The sequence below is a fragment of the Helicoverpa armigera genome, chromosome 13 (genome assembly GCF_030705265.1).
Source record: "Helicoverpa armigera isolate CAAS_96S chromosome 13, ASM3070526v1, whole genome shotgun sequence".
Lineage (NCBI taxonomy): Eukaryota > Metazoa > Arthropoda > Insecta > Lepidoptera > Noctuidae > Helicoverpa > Helicoverpa armigera.
Window position 1 is genome coordinate 7,353,383 of NC_087132.1, and position 22,452 is coordinate 7,375,834.

Consider the following 22,452-nt stretch of genomic DNA (forward strand, 5'->3'; position numbering starts at 1 on the left):
GGGTGTTCAATTAATTCCATTTTTATACGTATTTTCACACGTTATAACCTCACACCGTCTCTTATTGTTAATGTTATCTATTTGTTTCTGTACTTTCCCAAGCCCGGTGCTCGCGTGTTCCAACGTTTTCTTCGATTTATAGGTTCATTGATAGTTTTATGGGTTCCTTTGACGTCTACGTAATCACCATAATTATGCTATTTATTAAGACAATTTTGCTTCGCTACATTGAAGGTTTAAATTTGTTTGTGGTATAAACGACGTACATTTATTGCTGTGGGTCAAAGCTACCATAATTGGAAAATGTGTACAGCCATAATTCGTAATCTGTGGAATTACAATAACTTTGCATAGTGTAAGCACGGAGTAGATAGAGTTCGTCATAATATCGAAGAACGAAATGAATAGTGCGATATCATTGCACAGGGCTAGTCCAAACAAACGTAAAGGTTAATTCGAACATAACACAATACCACCCTTTCTTCGCCAGTACAACATGATGTCAGCCAGTAAAAAGAAAACCGACAGAATGGAGGTAACCTTTGTACAAATGTCAGGCGACATGGCAACGGTGAACTGACGCCTTGAGACAAAGGGTTTAATTCTATTGAAGACAATACGACGAGCCATATTGAGCTTTACACTTTAAATAATAACGCGTTAATTCGCATCATGTCAGCGCTGAGAACGATTTTACATGTCACAAACGACATAAAGGTGGCGTGGATAGGTATTTTATCAAGGTAGACATTTCTCTTGTGTTATAGTAAGTTCAACTCAGTCGTGCGCGCGGCCCTATGTGTGGGTAACCCTTGTACATATACAGTGACTTTGTGTGCGTGACAAGAGGTACAGTCGGGTACAATACAGTTATTTAGGGGTTGTATACGGGTGTTTAAAGAAAAACAGTTATTACGTAATTTAATGTTTATTTATTTATAATGATTATGAATCGCTACTTGAAAAATCAAATGATGAATTTTCGGATTCGCTACTCTCCAAGGTGAATTATAAATTCTGACTCCATGTCAAAATGTCTATAGTAATCTTCTTTTTTCTTTTATATATGTCGACAAGTATTACCCCACATCCCTTCATCAATTTGACTTAAACGTTCATTTATGAGTTTCATTATTTTCGTCTTATTTTGGTCGACATTATGCAAAGCAATATAATTTTTTTTAATTCCCCACACATTTTGTTTACATTATTATACTAGATTATACCTCTTTTTACATTCTTAGTCCACACTTTTATTTATTGTGCGCGTACCCCGAGCTAGAAAATATGTAAGAAGTATTTAATTAATCTTTTAGATATTTCACCTTATTTATTTCTTAGATAATGTCAATGTCAATTTGAAAAGACGTATGAGAAAATTATATTTAATTTAATAAGAAGCTTTGAATGTTGTTTCATTTTTTGAAACGCTTTACCTGACTCCTTAATAATTTCTCCGTGAATAACTAGTATTTTCGTAAACGACTGTACCCATAACAAAAAGCGATAAGAACACGTCATGCTCGGACGACGTCACTGTCACACGAACGAAAGTTGTATATTTACAAGCCGACGCACACATAGGGCCGCGCGCAAATCTGAGTTGAACTATCTATAATGCAATATAAATTTAAATGTTAATAAAGGGACGACAGGCCTGCGAGCTTGCCGTTGCGTATAATGAAAATAATTATTGCTTCTGAAACGCGTATTATAATTATATGACCGCTTACAGCAAACTACAAAATTGTGACTAACAATCTGTAATAATGTGCATATAACTGGGTGCTTAGCCAGTGTAAATTGTACAGTGTTTATAGTAGCTGTGAAATCGCTGCTAATGGGTTTCCTAGAGTATTTGGCGATCTTCGATCTAGTTTAAAAGCTTTTTGACAACTTATCTAGTCGTGCTAACACCTTTATCGACGGCTCTTCCGTTTTGTAATCCGACATTATTAGGAAATGCATTTGTAGCCTGCAGCTCAGCATTTTCTCGTACATGTTGGAATAGTAAAGTCGTATATATCATTGTAGCAGTACAATTGTACAAAGGGTGTCTGAGGCTCGCTTGCCAACAGGTGTCGAGCACGCCACCTGTCACTTCTTATAATTACTATCTTCTATTGTAATAATGTTCAGTGAACCGTAATCTAGAAGAATCCCGCGCATTTATGCAAAATGTGATCTAAAAACGTTTGCATTTAAGACTAACACGCACACGATGCGTGGGATACAGACACATGCATAAGATTTAATATTTTGGCTGTGGTATAGGGGTAAGTAAGTAGAACTGCGCAACAAAGAGGGAAATGGAGGCTCCATACATAATTCACACGGTGAATGAACTCGATTGCGACGTGAGCAATACTGTTAATTGCCAAAAACCAATCATCAGATAGCGGTACACGCGTCGACGCTGTGAAATACCACTTTAGTTACAAAAGCTCGCACAACCAATAGTGGTTCATGGAACCTGAGATGAATAGTCACCGCTCCCGTGGAATTTACCACTCTTTATTACATTCTGTTCGATTTCTGACGCATTTTAACTCAACAATCCTGAAATATGGAACAAAAGGTTCAGGCATTTGATACGTTTGCCATCTCTCATAAAAAAACGAAGATGTAAAACTGCAGCGATCGAGTTCCGAAATATTGCCTTAGGATTATTAAAATGACCGAACTGTGTAAAATTGATCGATAATAACAGTGAAATGGCTGATCGCTTATGAAGATAAGATTGATCTTAAAATTATTTCATAAGAAATAGCCTCTTGGCTGATTTCTATCGATTTAATAGAATACACATACCGACGTGACTTTAATCGAACTCATTAAATAAGTACAATTAGAATGGGTTACCACACGAATGTAGCGGTAGTATTCCAGTTGCAAAATGGTCGTGTTTGTGTTTCAGCAAAGCACGTCTAATATTGGTATAGGCTGAAAGTTACGTGCGATTCTAGAGCAAGTGGAATATACCGGCTACCGCGATCCAATAACAATCAATCAGGCCCGTGGATCGCAGTACACCATGAAAATTGGAATAGAGCCGACGAGTCTAATCAACCTTCGCGGGCCGCGTCCATTCATAATAGATATTGTATTGAATAGTCCAGTATCGCATGGGCATCTAGCGCTTTCGTAATGCACAGCGATTCTATTTAAATGGCGTACTATGCGGTAATCTGTGTAATTAATTTACTATTGAAAATTAGATTTCATTGGGTAGCCATTTGTGGAGATTTTCTTATTGATTTCAACTGTAGTAAAACATGTTTACATATGGAAAGATTGATTTCTGGCATACTTCAATTAACTGTCGGTTTTAATTAATCTGACACCAAGTTTTCAGGTAGGCAATAGTTGGGTTCCTTGTTCATCTCACTATTTCATTTTGATATATTCGTTTATAATTGAGTCGGACTTGCACCCCCGGAAAGGGACACCCTTCAGGGCGCTCCTTCATTACCGAAGATGTTATGAGCTCGAAGGGAAATAGGAAGACTTTCATAGTTCTCGCCCTATGATTTCAAGGCGTTCCGGTCATGGCTTCAACCTTTTGAAAGCAGGGACGCAATTAGAAACGTCCTTTTAATATTTAATCCTCTACATTTAATTTTACTTTTGTGTTAGCATTAACATAACTGTAAACTTTATTCATACAATAAAAAATCTTTTTCTTTTCTTATAATGAAGTAAGTTTCACAGTAACATTTCACCATCCAAATTACATGCAAAATGAACTATAAACCGTTGCTACAATATCATCTAACATCGCATCATAACTTGCCATCCCTTTATCCAAATACGTCCCTGTCCCCCATGCATCGGATACGTAAAGGAGTTGCTATAATTCTCATTGTGCTCGAGATTGCGTAATTAAATAACATGTAGCCTCAGCATTACAGGCGTCTTGAAAGGGTACGCAATGGAAATGTTACGCCAATTATGCGTACATTATGTCCGGAATGGAGGGTTATCGATGCCTGTTAAAGATATTTCTCGGAATTGAGGAATTTGATATTGTACATCTTCTGTTGGCTTCGTATGTTGTGTGTACGTAAATGATACGTAAATGCTTGATTTCATTTTGTTGGTCCTGTATACAAGGGACTTTAAAGTAGTATCATATCGGGCACCATATTGGATTTTTATTATGAAAAAGAGGTTCGTTTTGATATCACTGTTTTTCAATACCTAAAAATAAATAGGTAAGCAGGTATCACGAAAACTCACTATGCGATGTGATCAATCCAAAGGTCATTACTGAAACTCATCGTACTCTCCGTCATAAATAAGAATTAAATGACAACAAAGATTTATAAGTCGATGCTTACAGATGATGGACTATCGTCTTGTAATTGCAAACAATTACCATGATTGTTGCTTGTTACCTGTATAATCTATAGGAGTTTAAAGAAACAATAGTCTTACTCTCACGACAATCTTTAAATCAGAAAATTTTAGTGTCATTTTACTATGAATGCACAATGTATAGTAGCAGATTTTCATTAGCATATTGTACGTGAATGTACATCAAAGCGATGTTAGCAAACGGACATTTGACGTCAGTCAGCCCCTACAAACATTATCACTGGCGGACAGTCGAGTGATCAAATTCAAATGAAATCGTTTAACAGGCGTACAATCGTATCAACATACGTCAGTAGTCAGTGCGATCTATCGCCGAGTGCCCTCCCCTGCGATAATTGTATTAGTTCATACATTTGCAAATACGATGACTGGACAATCATTTGTCCGTGTCACTGTTATAGTGAGGATTTAGTTCATGATGTTGGCTTTGTTTTTACTTTATGATTGAATTCTTAGTTTTGATATTTTTTGACTAAGCAGATAGTACGAAAAATATTGTGTCAGGTATGACATCCTGTTCACCTGACATGCTTATGCTGAATACATACTTATACCCTTCTCTTAATAAAAAGACAGTATCAAACGCTACATTACTAGATACTTCATTAATATTCCCAAACAGCACTAATATTTAGATGCAACCAATCAGTATAGCAATTTGGCGTCCTTCAATTCGGCTGCACTGTGGCCTTAATAGATACAATCTGTCGAATGCGCATTGGACGTCGGTGCTATTGTGTGAACCAGACGGAAGCCTCCTATTACAGCCAGCGGTACGTTTGTATAGCCTAACTATGTTACCAGCCATTTCAATTGTTGATAAATCGCTGCAGATGTATGGGAATTGAACCTTGTGTGTGCTTGATTTAATATTATTGGTAGGATTGTCTTTGTTATATGTACATTTTGCGTAAGGAATAAACTTTTTAAGTACAACAACAACAAGTAAGTTTCAACAGTAGAACATTTCCGTCATATTTCATCGCAACCCTTTAAGAGAATCAGTAGGTATTAACATGTAAGCAACGAAAAGGAATCCGCAAATGAAGTCGGAGTTCTCATAAAAATGCCAGCGATATCTCACGCGGAGAGTGGGAAAATGAAAAAGTATTCAGAGTACACGGCAAATCCTGACCGCGAGGCGACGTGCGACCCCGCGCCGACGGACCTGATACCAACCGTGTACGGAATTCAATTACCGAAAACACTTACACACTTTTTAGGGTTCCGCAGTCAGTTCTAGTACCTACAGACAGAGGATTTAAAAACTGAAAAAGATCGTGAAAGAAGAAAAAACAATCGTGTTGGCGTTGAAAATTTCGCAATTAATGTTTTTAATTGATAAAAAAGAACAAACAATTATTCCTATTGAAGTCGGTAGGTATAACATACAATTGTCTACCATCAAATAAACATTCGTTATGTGCGAACTACAGTACATAAGCACCTAATAGATATTTCTCTGATATTAATCAGCAATAAAATAATAAATAATAAACGATTTGCAGCAGGATAATATGCTTTAATTATGTACTTACGAACAATAATCCTATAAACTGTCAGTCATAAATAACAGCAAATTAAATGAGTTCCCAAATTAAAAGAAAAACGTTTAATGAAATTATAATGAATCTTCGGTCCAAGGGCGCGCTCACACTTGGCAGGTTTTTTGCAAGTGTGAGGTCTGGTAGAAGTTGCCGGCGTTACAAAGTTTTCGTGGGCCACTTTGGGTAAATATTTACACAGGAACGTTGCTTCGGCGGTTTCGTTCAGTTTTTTTCTTGGCTCCACTGTGGCCGTGGAAAAATTGTTTCAATCTGTTTGTAGCTTCGTGCTCATTATCCGCCTCGTTTCGGTCTTAGTTCTAATTTGAAAGTTAACAGGCCAATTTTGGTCAATACTTTCGTTCCTAAAAATATTTTCAGTGTTAAAATTTTCGGCAGCTTATTCACCGATGTTCTTATAATTGCCAGCTTTGCCGTGACATAATATATGTTAACACCACTATCGTATAATTCCTTCATCAGGTCTATTTAATTCTTCGCCATACTTGCGAGTTCTTATTACGGGCGCGGTATCCACTACGTGACATTTTTCCCGATACGCATGTACTCTAGAATGCAGGACACGCTCCCCTTGCTCCGTGATTGTATCTGTGGCCTTCCACTACAGATTCCAAAGTATTGGTCTTGGGTTAAGAAAAAATATAGAACAAAACGAATTAATCGGAGCTACAATCTTCTTGGTTCACCTACTTCTCAACCTATCGTATGATTCATTTAAATATTTTCTATGTTGAAAACCTTTTTTGGCAATAATAAAAAAATTTTTTCACGAAAGAGTCCAACAAATGAATATAAAATGTGATTAGTGTAGGTCCCGCGGCTGTTCTCGTGAAATGAAGCGCAGTATGAGATCAGCGCGCGGAAGTAATGGAAATGATTAGATTTCACCGACTGGTCAGTTCCGAGTTCCGAGCCAATGCATCCACCTAAGTCTATTATACATTTGAAAAATACATTCCATTCCAATTTATAATGTTCTAAATTACATTTGTTTATATTTCATCATGTGGGTTGTTCAATCCTCTTAATGTTTTACATTCCACGGTTTATGAAAGGGTTGTGCGTACAAATTCAAATTGTTGTCTCTGTAAATTGCAGATTCTTTACATTGAACATCTCCAACTGTAGAGAAGTACCCTATAACTTTGTGAACAAGTCCGGAATGGTAGGTAACACTAAAGGGCGGCAAAGACGTTGAAACGGAACGCATAGCATTACACATTTCACGGCTAAGTAGAATACGATGTTTGGCCCGTGCCGTTGTTCCGATGGACACACCAATTGACTACCTTTTAAGAACTAGCTCTCTGTCCTCTCCTTATCGGGATGCTGTAGGCTGTAGTGCGTCCAACTTCTTTAATTTATCTTGTTCGTTTCCCTGATAGTAGTATTGTTCGAGTCTCTTTTGGTTCTCTTTGGGTTATTTGTGAAACGTTTAAAGGCAACTAGAATGTTCAACTCACTCGCCCGCAAATATTCAGCGAGATATCGAATGCAGTGTTGCTACCTTTGTATGATGAAAATATTGTTTGTTTTTTCTTCAAGGTGGTAAAAATGGTAGCCGATTATATTTAAATTAAAACAGTGCACACTATCCAAAGATAGGCGTTTTATAATCAAGAAAATAGCAATCCACAACATGACGTTTAATTTAACAAACCATCAGCATTCGTAGTGAGATAACGAAACGGAAAGCCGACGAAGGTTTCACAATGTAAGCAACCTTGTAATTACCACTACTGTAATTATAAACTTGTAGCAACACATCCATACAGGAACGACGCTAATCAAGACCCTATTCAGATTCATTACACCTAAGAGAAAAGCAATAAATATAACGTCCTAATAAAATCTCGCACAACATAAGAAATAATAATAAAATATTACAAGAGCCCGAGATTTTGTCTAATTAATTTTGTATATACGTAGTGTGGGGCTGCGATGTCTTGGGAGTAACATACAATGAGTCCGGAAAACCGAAGGCGAGGTGGTAACAAGATCCACCAACGAGCTAAATTAGAATTTATGATTGTATGTGAAATTGTTAGAACGGGTTTCAATGTATATTATAATGTTTCCTCGTAATAAGATGGAGTTGAAACGAAGTTTAGCGGCAAATTGGCGAAATACCTAATGAATTTTGTAATTCGTGTATTGTCTTGAGGAAAAACAAACCTCATCCGCATCAAGTTTTAGTGTCGGTGTCATATAAATACAAATATTACCGACAAATAAAAATAGATCAAAGATAATGAAACAAACCAGTTTGTAATTCAAGGAAGGTACACTAAATCGTGACCCACAACAACGTACCTAATTCAATCAAGTACCCAGTCAAAACTAAACCAAACACGGCTGACCAAAATCACGACAAAATTTCTTGGATCGGGGCAGCCGGTAGTGCGACGCGGAGTCAACACGGCAAGAAGTGTCGCGCTGGCGTGTCCAGTCTCGATTATACAAGTGACTGCACGCGCCGTGAGCCAGCTCGCCGTGTCCGTAACATGATACTAAACTTGTCGCTTTTAACTGTAATTATAATTCTCTAGCTTTGAATACGATTAGCAGAAAGTTTTTGACACGCCTCTCCATTGCGCTTCGGTGGATTGATTGCGGAATTCTGGGGTTGCTTTCGAAATACTTTGCTGTTTGTATTTGTTGAAGTTTATTTTGGTAGAGAAAACATATACAACGCAAATACTAGGTAAACAAAACTGGGCTATAATTATAATCTTCATTATATTTATAGAATTTCATGTGAGAGAGCCCGTGTACACGCAATCAACAATTAATTAATAATCAAAACTATTTCTGTATTCAAGCAAGTTGAGTACAAATGAACAAATTTAGCAAAATTTAAGCTACAATTTCCAAATTGCCCACCGGAGCGTATGAACTAGTGAGGCGGAGTTGCGTGTTAGCGCCAGACCACTGGGAGTTAGAACTCTGTTCAAAACTGGCGGTCGGGGACACTGGAATGAGTCAGCCGGCCACCAGGCGAAGGTAATGTGAACACTGCCCACCCGTGCGCCGGCCGCGCTGCGAAATACGGCTCACGAAAACTGGCCCGATGTGTAAACTTCGTCACGACGACCGCCACCGTGACACGGTAGCCACTTCTAGTCAAATGTTTCTATACTATCTACGTACCCTATTCATAAATAAACAGCAACATTCGGAGATTATCAAAAAAAAGTAAAAATAAGTATTACCTAATATCATAGCAATAAGGATTCTTGAATGATACCATCATCTAAAATGAACCAAAGGATAAAACGTGACTTGATAAAATCCAGCACAAATATTAAACCGAAACAATACTAATCGAAGAAAATTGGCTGCCAAAACATCCCCTCGTAAATCCGATTCACTGCAATAACAACATCAAGTAGATTTATAATTATCGGAAGAGCGTTTAAGTCGCGTTTTAATTATAGAAACAAACAAAAACAGGAATCTCCAATGTCTTATTGGAGTTTCAGAGTGAGTCGGGACTTTAATTCCCAACTCTTTGTTGTGGAAATAATTTTCTTGAACAGGGGTGAGGCGTTTAGGAGATCGGAAGTCATAGCAACAATCGGCGTAAATCATGACGATTGTGCACTTAACATTTATTGACCCTTGCTGTTATGAATCACATTTGATTTAATGGAGGAGGTCTTCTTTCGCAGTGGTATAATTTTAGGAAAAGAAGTTATTATGCTATTGCTGTTAATTGCAATACAAATGCCGCGGTCGAACTTGAACAGTTGCATTTCTCTAACCGCCTTTAAGTCCATCAGGAATGTATAATATTCCAATAAATAAACAATAGGCAGGCTTATATTAGTTGCCAATTCCACCCTTAAAATCCTAAAGGCTGCAAAACTATATCAAAGACTGGCAAATTATTTTAGGAAAGTTAAAAAGGAATTGCCTCATCCCCAATTGTCGGTACGGCACTCACCCCGGACATAGGAAATTCAATAATAATTGAACTTGGTGGCCGGCGCACCGCATCCGGTGTCTCGGGGAAATCGCTTATTGATCACAAATTTTACACCATAGTCAACGCTCAGTCTTAAAATGGTCAAGAAATCTTGTTTACATGTCAGACAACATCATAAAGGCGATAAAAGGCAAGTCGATAATCGATTGAACTATTCGAGAAGTAGAAAAGAATCGACAATAAAACCTGATACGTATTCGAAACAAGTAAAGAACGTGTTTACGTGATCATAGTGATGCAATTAAAATCGACACGTCTGCAAACGGAGAAGTGGTTCGATTCAGGGAACATGTATCAATGCATCGAATGCACGAACCGATTGTAACGATTGTCGATTGCGGGCTAATAAATTGTTTACGTTGGCCGGTGTGCGATCATTAAGATCTTTGTTTACGGCTCGACCACACACGAGTAGCAGACATCGATGAAGCCATACGCTGATTTCATTGCAGGATATCGTATTAAAGTTGCTGCTAATATCATATTTACTGCTGCCACTGTTAACTTAGTGACAAAAATAGACTTCCGGCATGAGCCAGTTGAAATTCTTTTGTTTATTGCGGAGTTACGTTACAACAACAGTCAGTACGTTAAGTTATTGCAAAGTAACTTTAATTGTTACCTTAACTTTAAGGGAGTGTATGTTGAGACTGTTTCAGGTATTGTGATGAAATGAATTTCATTCAGTATCTACAACAAAATTCATTTACTACACCCACGCAAAAGCAATTCTAATCCAGCTCACTGCTCAATAAAACGTAAAGATGAATCCAAACTTATCTTATTAACATTAAACCTGGAAAATCGAACTCATTGAAGCTTTCATCAATAAAATCAATTCTATTCTCGTCAGCGCATGAAAGATGGTTCCATTTATATACTCTCGTCTGATTTGCGATGAAACACTCGGTTTATGCGCTCAACTCGGCTTAGCTCGTTTTATCGACTTATTGCTTTTTATCGCGGAATCATTTGCTTGTTTATTCGATTCCGATGTAGGCAAACGATCCTATCGCAATGATAATATTTAGACGTTTATAAACAGCTTTAACTATTCGCTGAAATGTTCGTAGTTGAGCTTTTCAATAGTTATCTATTTTGGAATTATTGCCGCTACTTTAATTTTTTACAATAAATAAAATTTAAACTCGTTATAAAAACGAATGGTTTCCAAAACTTGTTATTCACAACGAATCCATCAATTGAAACAGTAGCATTTTAAAGTTGATCATTTTAGGTCTAATCCATCATATTGCAAACAGGGACTGGCAAAATGATACAAGCGTGTAATTTAATTTTTTCGGGCACCAGACAATATTTCGACGAAAATGAATTATCTCCTGCCCTTTCGATGTAAGTACTACATGTACACGACTGGGATAATCAAATGACGAGGCCCGAAATTGATTCGTGAAAACCTTTCCCCGTCATTTATCGCTGACCAACCAATGCAGAAAACACGACCTTTATGAAATGCTATTTGTATGGTAACTACCCGCCTACAATATTTTAAAGTTAAATTTAACTTTGGAATAAATACATTTTTTACTGTACTTACCTACATAACATACTTACCAGTAAAGTAATTAAAAATTCATGCGCAAAAAATGGTTACTTTGGTTTATGAATTAAATTGATTGTTAAAAAATTGAATACAGACAACAGACAGCTCTTTGTATAATTGCTTGTGACTATGGAAAACATTAAACGTCATATTTCATGATTGCGACATGTTTTACTGATGGGAAATTTATGTAAATTATTCTGGAAATCAAGTTAGGCCTTTCTCACACGTAGCACATATTAAACTGAACTATTAGCAACTAATATCATAAATTGGTTACTAGCATCACTGCGCAAGAACAGCTCGGAAATAATTCTTATATCTAATTAGCAGCAGATGTCAGCCAATTGGAAAATCCAACGAATAAAACTATCCGATCTCATGATATTAAATTACCCATGTAGCAAATCAATCAGAGTAGTAATACAAATTGATTACATCTCACGAGTGAGTACCATTCATCACGTGGCCGCCCACGCTTTCTTCACAAACAGTGCTCGCTCACAAACAATCGCCAATACAATTTAATTTAATAAACTGTCAAAAAGCTGCCAGTACCTGTTAGTGTTTACAAATGGACCGGACATACGTTTTCCGCCTTGGTTTCCCGACAGGGGGCGTTGGTTCGCACCCCCATGATGAATTCACCTTTTATTTTGTCCCACTTGACTCAATTGAGAGTGATTTTTGAGCGTGAATGGGCAGCCTGCGTAATTTGCCACTGACAGGCAGAAATGTGCATTGAAAGCTATAAAAGGTTCAGACCAAACTCAATCAAGACCGCTTTCCCGTTTTACTGTTTGATGTATAAAATGAAATTGTTCGTTCATGTTTCCTGTGAAACAATCTCGCTTGCAAAAGGTTAAAATATGTACGTCTTCATCGTATCGCTGTGCGAATCCATTTAAGTTTCATAGACAAAGTTTACGCCAGCAATATTCCATAACAAGACTTTGCAAAATCTTAGCGGGCCATTTGAGCAGTGCCCTCACGAATAGTTAGTAGACAATAAATTATTTAATAACCCCTCGGTTCCGAGTGCGGGCCGTGCACTTAATCTGGGCGTACATATGAAATCACCTCTTTAGAAACAATTAATGTGGCCGTGATTAAGCTGGGAATACGTTTGCGAATTATCGTTTTGTTACTGCGGGTACATGCTAATTGGAAATTTGACTTATTAAAGAAACATAGTAAAGGTACATTTACTACATACATGTATACTTGATAAATAGATACAATATCCGTAAATTAATTAATTGTAAATCATTCTAATAAACAGATGTGACAAAAATTCAAAAGACAGAGACGCATACATTTATTTATGAGTTAGAAGGCTTTGTGTTTCAAAGCTTGGAAGTGTCATCTGTAATTATGTTCCCCGAGTGACCGACTACGGTGACCGGTGTCAGGTGGATGCTAAGCAGTTTGTCTCATTCCTAAGACGTAGGGTTGCACCTTTCGTACTTATGCTCATAAAACTTAATGTGCTCTACTAACGGTGCTCTTATCAATTTATTTTTAATTAAAAAGAACTTGGAATTAATAAAAACATTCTTTGCTCACCGACCCTTAGCGCTAGAAACGATGGGTCTATTATGATAATAGTTAAAGTTTACTTTTTAAATTAATTTATTTGTCCACTTCGGTAACTTACAATGATGGAATAACCTTATTAATATGTATCTAAATTATACAACAAAGGGTAATTCTATACTGGTAGCCTCTCTGATTACCTACCTGGTAGAGAAACTTGTTCCAGATACAATGATGAACACGAGACACTTCAGCTCTGAAAGCAAGTTGTGCTCCGTTTAAAGCTCTTGCTAGTTTGTAGGACTTCCACGGGCATCGCTCTACTCAATACCTATCCTTTACTCTAAAACAAACTCATATCAAGAATATCGTGAACAAATACGACCAGGTAATATTATAGACAATACTACCTATGTGAATACGAATATGTGACACTCACGTGCAGTCATCAATTTAGCATCTCAGAAGTTTTAATTTCCCCCGAACAAAATGCGAGAAGGGGTGTCCCATTTGATGTCCAGGGTCGATGAAGTTCGAACGCTTTATTACTGTGTCCGGCTTTAAGTGGGTGTAAAGTTTCAACACCCTTTGATTTACTTGCAGCGCGGGGAATAGGTGTGCGACGGATCGAACCAAATTTGTTTGAGCGTTGTCTTTTTCCATTGTAACTCGATTTTATTGCGCACTGGTTTTGTTTTTGTTTTACATCACTCGTCTGGCCAATCTGTCCCTCATTTTATTGGTTTGCCTTTCGCTACCAACATATACACAGAATATGTGATGATCTTAAATTACCCTTAACAGCGTTACAAGGGAATATCGGGGACAATGCTAACCGCATAATGGCCCAGCAATTATTACACTAATACCTTAAAGGACCACTTTAATCCCCTAATCGGAAGCCAAACTAACGTGGTGCCGTCCCGCATAGAAATATCTTAAATTGGCAACACGGTCCGGCGGGCCGACCATAAAACATCTTAATGAGTACAGCCAGCAGCTGCGGACCCCTATATTGCCGCTCTCATATCCATGCAAACTACCCACCGACGACGTCTTAGCGGCCTTACTTTCCTCCTCCTTGTTTACAAGTCGACAACTAATTTGCTGCAATATGTGCATAGGACAACATTACGGCGCTATCTCCTGCGTGCGTGGCTTGCATACATTTGCTCCTTGGTCGCCACAACAAGGCTGTTCCGACCTGACCCTTCACTCAACCCTCCTATATTCAAATTCAGCCCGGACCGGCCATTTGGACGCGGATTTGTTATAAGATTAAAGGAAGATTTCACTTGTGAAACAATATGGCAGCCGATTTACATATTTCGTTTCCTTATTAGTTTCGGGATATTTGTTTTGGGGCTAGCGAATTTACATCTACTGACCGATTAAATGGCCCTTAGGCGTCTTTAATGGGGGTGCCGCGTGGTCGTTGTTGGCCTTAGCAAATGTGTGCTTATGCGTAATTGAATATTTTATGGGCTGGACCAAATTTAGTGCGGAACTTTATTGATTTCTCATAGCTGTAAACGCTTCTTCGCGGAAATCTAATTTTATTCTAATCGCAAAGTGTGTTTATCCATGCAGAGAAAAATAAACATTCCCTCTCACATTCTGCCTTTTCAGTTTGCGAGTGTGTTTATCGTTTGCATTTATCTGTTGACTGTTTTTATTCCGAGGTTGACATTTACCCTCTGTTTCAACAAGCCGGCTATTCCGAGCTCGTTTCTTTCATTCGCTGTACGAGTGCTCGCCTTGCATTACCTCTATTCACGTCGAGATAGCTTCACTTAGTTTCCTCTTTTTCAGTGTGGACGGGTTAATTTCTGCATCTTTATTATTCGAGTGGCCGGTGTATGGGAGTAGTGTAGTCTGTCTGGTAGCGTAGATTGTGTGGCGGAAAGCAAACTTGAATTGTTGGGTCGCCGCCGCGTGGAGGTAATGAACGCACGGGTGGGACATGCTGAGCTGCTGGAGGCGTCTGGTTGGAGCGAGAGGTGTGCGGCAGGGGGAGGGGGTGGGTGCAACGCGTCCTGTATGCACAGCGCCGCTTCCGCATTCGTTAATGCAAAAGCGAGCACAGACTTCAGGTGTACATTTTCAGCGCTTGTGTGCTTTATACTCGATGTTAAGGCGTGCGTCTTTGTGCAATGCTGAGCCTTAATTATTATTACATTTTATCTTCTCTACGCTTCAATACACTCTCCACACTGTGAGCTTGGGTAATAATATATCAATTTAATCTTCACGAGCTTCTACATGCTGAAGCAAATTACGCTAAGATTATTCAAAACACTACACGGGGTGTGTTCGTATACATTGTTTGATTTTGTTTCTCTCTTTTCCATTCCTCTCCCTTTTAACGCAAAACGAATAACCGGCGGCTTAACAATTCATTACCTACTGCATTCGTTCATTTCAGCTTCATTAAAATCGCATTAGGATTAATTTTTCTCGTCCCCATTTTAATTCGCAGTTTGCTAAGGGGATCTCTGGCTGGACGTAGTGCAATCATCCACTGTCAATATTTGTTGTGTTTTGTCTACCTGCGCCCGTGTGTTTTACGTTATTGCTTGGAAATTGCTAGTGGCCACTTATTATTACTAGCTTCAATGTTTTACTACTTTATATTTTTTTACGAACAAAAGAGTTCTCAGCACTTGTTTTTTACTAATTAATTATTGCGAGGAGCCTCGGGTTTCATTAGTTGCTCTTTGTTTATCTGCATATTTGAATTAATAATCATTAATGTGTCGATAAGTGTCTGTTCATATTAGTCCTAATGTAATTATAGTCTTTATTAGTGATACTTATACCTGGTTTCTGTTCATTTAAGCAAAAAAAGAAACTAAACGTAATTTACGTTTATTGTTATTAGCTTTCAGCAGAATCCAAATCAACCTCTGTAAATAGATTTTTCAATTAATTACATAGGTATAACATAGCAAGTCGTTAATTTTGATTAAATAAAATAACCGATGACGTATGAATGGTGTACAATTACGACCTCAGTTATATGATAATAAAATGCCACAATAAAATTACTCAATGACATACTGGTCGAACACATTTGATAGTTTGTTTATACGTTATAAAATAAAGTCGTCTTTTATGTTAAATAAACATAGCCATGCTTCGTGCTCCATTATACACATGCGCATATCTTGGGTCGGGACTGGTTACTAGAACCTTTAGATATTGTAAATCGATATTTCATTTTCAAATCGATGCACTGAAGCCTCACGATACATTCGCACGCGATACTCACGACCCCTGCCAACGAATATCTACAATATTATTAATTCAGGCATATTAATAAAAGGTGTCATGTTACGACCACACTGATGTCGCAGGAAGCATGGCCCGATGAGCCATTCCGACGAAAATAAATACCTACAGTATTCGATCCCGAACTGCATCGATTTTTTACTAAGAATCGATTACTTTTTATTTCATCTGTCCGTCCTAATTTTTACCGGCGCGTTTGATAAGTATTATGTTACTAATGTTGTGACCCGGTTTCGAAAATACAATATTTTATATAGAAACATAAATAAACAGAGGGTGATCAATGTTTTTATATGCAATAAAAGTTAGTATGGCGGATGACAACTCGGGCGAAGTGTCGACTATTTTCCGGACACAATCATCGTTAAGTCGACACGACTATTCGGCATATTTTTATGAACAATTACTCGAAATATAGGAACGTTAGTGATACTTAAGTAAAATACAGATATACATAATTCAAATGTATCGTAAACAATGTGAAAAGCTAACGCTTTATGTTTGATATCTCATTTATTTTAAGGAATCTGGGGCCCTGTTGTGCTTCATGGTAGTTCGTAACTCACTACAAATATTTTACTACCTTTTGTTCCAAGTAATTACGTTAATATCCATGAAGCGTTTTATCCATAATAAATACTATTTTTTGTGTAAATTCTTCATTTTTAAAGCGTCCGAAATGACTGTAGTAGTGCCGGGGGCAGGCAATATCGAGAATCGAGCATTTCACGGTCGGTAAGTTCAGCCGTATCGATACGGATATAATAACCAGTGGAATGGTAACTATAAAGAGAGATTGTATTTTTTACTAACGTCGTAAGAAGTCGGAATGTCCGACCGGCCCTTTGATCGGTTTGATAAAAGTGCTTGCGATCTTCTTTTCTTATTTTTTTCATAAAATTTCCCCCGTACCTTTATTGATATTTTGTAAGTTTGAAATGTACGATGGAATGCTATGAAATGTGGTAGCAGTTTACGTATGTCTGTGTGTACATGTATAACGTCAAGTCCGACGTTGGGTGGTGAAAATATAACGGTTTTATCAGCAGAGGTCATTCCCGACTCATAACTTAGATCCCCACTTGTCTGACAAAAACAATAATCCATACAGTTTTGAGGAAAATATTTATCTATTGCGACACCCGCCCCATAAATATCGTGCTTACCGAAATAAAACAGTGGAAATAGATAAAAAGCTAAACTGCTGTTAGCGACTGTACGAGACAGTGGCGCGGACAGTTTGACAAATGTTCTTACAGAGGAACGTGGTGAAGTTAGTTTTTATGGCGAGTTCGATTACTTTAATACAAACTTAATAGGATAATTGAACCGGTAAAAAATTCACAGGCCCTGCTCACGAACGCAAATAAAAACACTTTAATTAAGTTTAACTTAATATTCCAAATAATTAGAATTCGAATTGCTCCTTATAGACATAAACATATCATCTACATAGTACTCAAAAATACACTCATCTATGATGTTAAAAATCTTCATGGAGCATTAGCAAAGTCGATCAATTTCATCACACCCGAAAGTAACATACGTTGAAATGATAACGACACATCTTATCTGAAAGACATTATTTCATACACATCTATCGGAAAGCCATTTGAACTGTGTCTGATTTTATTCTAGGCAATTTATTTTCAATAAAGCACTATAAAAAGACTTATCTAAATCGTTCGGCGCTCACTGGTAGGGGAGCAACTGTCATAAACGTCGATGCTTATTTACGTCGGATTGCACTACTGGGAAAACTATTGGCTGCAAATATAATTATATATTTTATACATTTTTGTGTACGTATTAAGGTACTTTTTCTGTTATTGCCTCTATGAATGAATAAATAGGTAGGCTTAGTTTACCTAAATTCAGTAAAAAAAAAATCGCTGTAATAGTGAAATCTTGATTGTACTTAATTTTAATCTGTTTAGTCTTTGTGAGTAACAAGACCTATCAATAAACTCTATCGCAAACTTTTTAAAATATTTTTTTCCAAATTTTCGACAAAATATTTTATTCTTTTGGTATTTTTATTTTTATGTAAAAATAATAAATATAGATGTATCTGTGGTGTATTGCGTATGGAACATGTTCCATAAAGCAATAAGTACATCCGCATCCGCGGCCCGGTCCATTGTGTGCTGAAGATAAGGCGACACGCCGCTACCGCCAACTAAACTTATTTAGACGACACCAATATATCTTGTAATACGTATGTTTTAGTAAAGTGGGCCTTATGTATTCTTGGCCATGGTACCTAATAAAAAAACGGAAACGAAGCAAACAAATTATGCTCATGTTGATAAATTAACAAGAAACGTTAACCACCTTATGACAATCATCATTATTTAAAACGATACCAAACCAACCAATAAAACATTAAATACATCAAAATGTTCCAAAAATTATACGAATTACGCATTTTTCGATTAAAATACAACGATCGCTGTAGATGATAAACAACTAAACAACGAAATAACAGAGGAACCCATTTAAATTTGTACTCGAGCACCGACTCATTTACATGTTATTCGGGCAACAAACCCTAGGGGACCGTATCAGCCATTTATGAGTTAAAAAGTATTAAAGAAAAGAAAACTCGATAGATATAAAAAGATACGTATAATAACAAGAGTAAGAAGCCGCGTGCAAGGAAACTGCTCGCGGCGAATAAGCCTCGCGGAAAGCGGTATTGTTCCGCGACTTTTAAAACGGAACAAAATGAACGGAGGGGAAGGAAATCGGATGAAAATATGAAAAGAATACACGTTATATACGTAAAAGTGAAACGAAACGTTGGAGATCGGGTCTCAGCCGCGGCGGTCCGCAAATATAATTTGCATAGTCAAGTAGCCCAACTTTTGTCTGCAGCGGATGTTCGCAACCATATTCGTTCGTTGCTTTTTAACCACACTCTCGTTCTGTATCGGGCCGGGCTTTTTATTGCATTTTTTCCCCTTTGAACGGATTCCTTCAATATTTTGGTGGTTCGTTTTTATTCATACGCTCGGTCATCGAATTGTTTCGCTTCATATCACAGCTTTGTTGTGTTCTCTTAATCCTTGTCTTGTTATCGTCCTGTTTTAAATGCATATTGCTGACCTGGCTGGGTTAAAGTGACTGAACAATTTTACAACATTGAAATACTAAATTAAAATTCTAAACTATTAAAAGAGACGTAGCTCTCCATACGTCTTCACTTATTGAAATCGAATTCAAATGGAACAAAAGAAGTATTAACATAATAATAATATCATCGGTCGGTGAACACACACTATTTGAAATTGGTCCCATCATCGACTACAAAGGCGGCTACAAAAGATTAAAACTTTTTGTTTAGCCAGCGTCAAATGAAATAATCGATTGAGGAATTATTACGATTCATCGTTCAAACTCGCGAGAGGAAGCAATAGGCCGGATTATGGAACACAAAGCGGTGCCGACGAGCTATAGACAAATATTGACTTGTAGAAACAATGAACGCAGACGGCGCTTCTGCCGCTGCCGCGTGCGTAGGAAGAATATGATTGACGGTTCAGTTACGGCTGCTCATATCGATTGAGATTGGAACGAGGAACAACTAACTTAAATATAGACAAGGTAAACTAAGGAAAAGGGTTTGTCGTTAGCTAATTAATATAACGTTTGCGCGTTAATAGACACAAAAAGTGAGATGAAAAGATCCTAAAATAAGCTTCAGTGGAGTGCAAAGCTGTTTTTCAGAGGTGTTAAAGAGAATCGATACTCGGACTCGATGGTCCGACGAATTTTCCACTGAACGGATCTTTGGACGTAGACCTTTGTATTGACGAGAAATTAACGTACGGACCTTTCCATCCTAATTTTGTTAACAAAGTAATTATGTACGGTCGTGTAAATAATATACCTTTTGACATTGTGGCTAACGGTGCAGACCCTAATGATGTTGCTAAACAAACATCGGTGGGAGCCACAAAAAACTTATTGAGAAATACCAGCCCAATAAAAATCCTAATTTAATAATTATGTACGATTCTGTTGCAAAAAATACGAATGGAAATAAAAACGAACTTTCCAATCCGTACGTTATTACTGGCTCGTGTCGGAGGTCGTACGATGACAAATGATGCGTAGGAGTCGATCGCTAGTGAACCTCGCCCGTTTCATTAGCAACAACATTAATTACTAGCAAATCTTTAATGAGAAACGAGCTTTCATTTTATTTTCATTCCATATTGCTCTAGAGTTGTTAATTTATTGCAGACAGTTTTTAGATATTTTATTGCAATGCATTTATTATTAATTAGCATTTAACTAGTAGCTCCAAACATAACTATTTATTTCTTCGTTCAATTGCCTGTCTCACCGTGTACTTTGATTGTGTTCTTTCAACCTTTTCCAGCACATAAAATATTTTTTGCTCCCACGGAATTTAAATGTCCACAATATTCAAATTCGTGGTACTCAAATCTCGTTCCGACACTCAAGCATCGCAACGACAAGAGGGCGTGTCTTATTTTTATTAGTTTATTATTCATACCGTTTCCATAACACGAGTTATCCGCATCTTGGTCGCCTCTCGACTCCATCAAAACTCTATCTTTTGCCATCTCGAGACAGTTCGCCGGGCTACCTCGTGGTACAAGTAATAAGATTCAGGTGTTCAGAATTGTTTGCACAATTGAAAAGGCTTTTGTTAGTTACGGGAGTTACATCTTAACTGATGTAAATGACACGTTTTCTGAGGAAGGAGAATTTTAATGTGAACGTCAACATTTGGCATTCGTGAAATTTCATAAAATGTTGATAATTGTTATAGCCATCGTGATTTATGTTACTCGAGATGACTTTGATCACGGTCAAGATTATATTTTAGGGAGGATAATAAAAGAAATAATGCAGCGATCTGTTTATCGTTTAGCCCGTTGTCCGCGCCGCCCCTCTGCCCTGTCGGAGGCTGGGCCTCCAGCGTCTATCAACACGTGTACCGACTCAATCATTCGTCAATCGAACTTCAGAGTAAAGAAGACGTAAATATCATTACTGCACAAGTTAGAAAGAGAAATCTTATCGATGCGTGGCCGATCGCGCGATTATTGACGAAGAAATGGCCCAAACGTAAGGTGCTTATTGCAGGTGAATTAAGGAATCCTTAAGTTTTCTGATAAAGATCGGCATGCAGTGACGTATGAGTAAAAGAGACAGATGCAATGTTACTCGGAGCCTGATTTATACGTAGATGTGTAGGTACAGGTGGAGAGAAGTATGGCGCACGACGCATACGCAAAACCGTTTATTTAGTCGCAGTTTTGTTTTGCTCCGCGTGCGGTATTCCAAGTAATTGTAGTTTCGATACGGTACAACTGGGATGGATGCTACAATCTCACATTAATATTTATGTACAATTTTATTCAAATTAGTTCTTATGTAAATAAAAAATATTACCTATTCGTCTCGCTGTGTTCTCACATAGGTCACCTTGAATTCAATAATAAACGTTAATTTATTTGTTTTTTGTTTGACAGTGATGTACCAAAAACGGCTAAAGAAGGAGAGAAAACAGCGGCAAATGATCCAGGAACAACTTGAATTAGAACTCAAGAGACGACAAAAAGTTGAAGAGGCTCTTAAACAATCTGGAGCGCCCTCTGAAATACTCAGAATTGTAACTGGTACGTATCGTCATTATAAAGCCTTGTAGAACCACAGACATGTATTATTAGAGTAAAACTTTAAGATGTTACATGTCAAATTGTCAATAGCATCTCTATCAACAAGTTTCAACATGTGTTGGTGCCCCTGACATGTTAACTTGCCGTCTGTCAAACTATCTGTGTGTTAGCGAAAATTTCACCTAATAACACACTAATGCTCCACACAACAGATAAACAACATTGAGCTTTATGCGGAGCTGTTAAGATTACCTTTTGATTGCTGATAGGGATGATTTGTGACGTATTGGCGTTGGATGCGTGTCGAGTGCGTGATGTAAGAAGGGTGGGTGAACGCTGGTGATGGCTTGTACTAATCTCCGTGTCAGGAAATCGTTTCGCAGACCATTTGAAACGAGGGTTCTGAACTAACACGCAGTCGAGTTGATTTTGTTGCATAATCGCTGTTTACTGCATTTATTGGTTGTCTGTTTG

The 22,452-nt window shown here is 37.6% G+C and overlaps 1 protein-coding gene across 7 annotated transcripts in view; it reads left to right on the plus strand.

Moving 5' to 3' along the window:
- Window positions 1-22,452, plus strand: part of LOC110370742 (dachshund homolog 2) — a 128,380-nt gene that overhangs the window by 98,518 nt on the left and 7,410 nt on the right. For all 7 annotated transcript variants that reach the window (XM_049840624.2, XM_021326659.3, XM_021326663.3 and 4 more), the window contains one exon: window positions 21,832-21,978. In XM_049840624.2, the coding sequence (XP_049696581.1) occupies window positions 21,832-21,978 (147 nt within the window). The remainder of the gene's footprint in view (window positions 1-21,831; window positions 21,979-22,452) is intronic.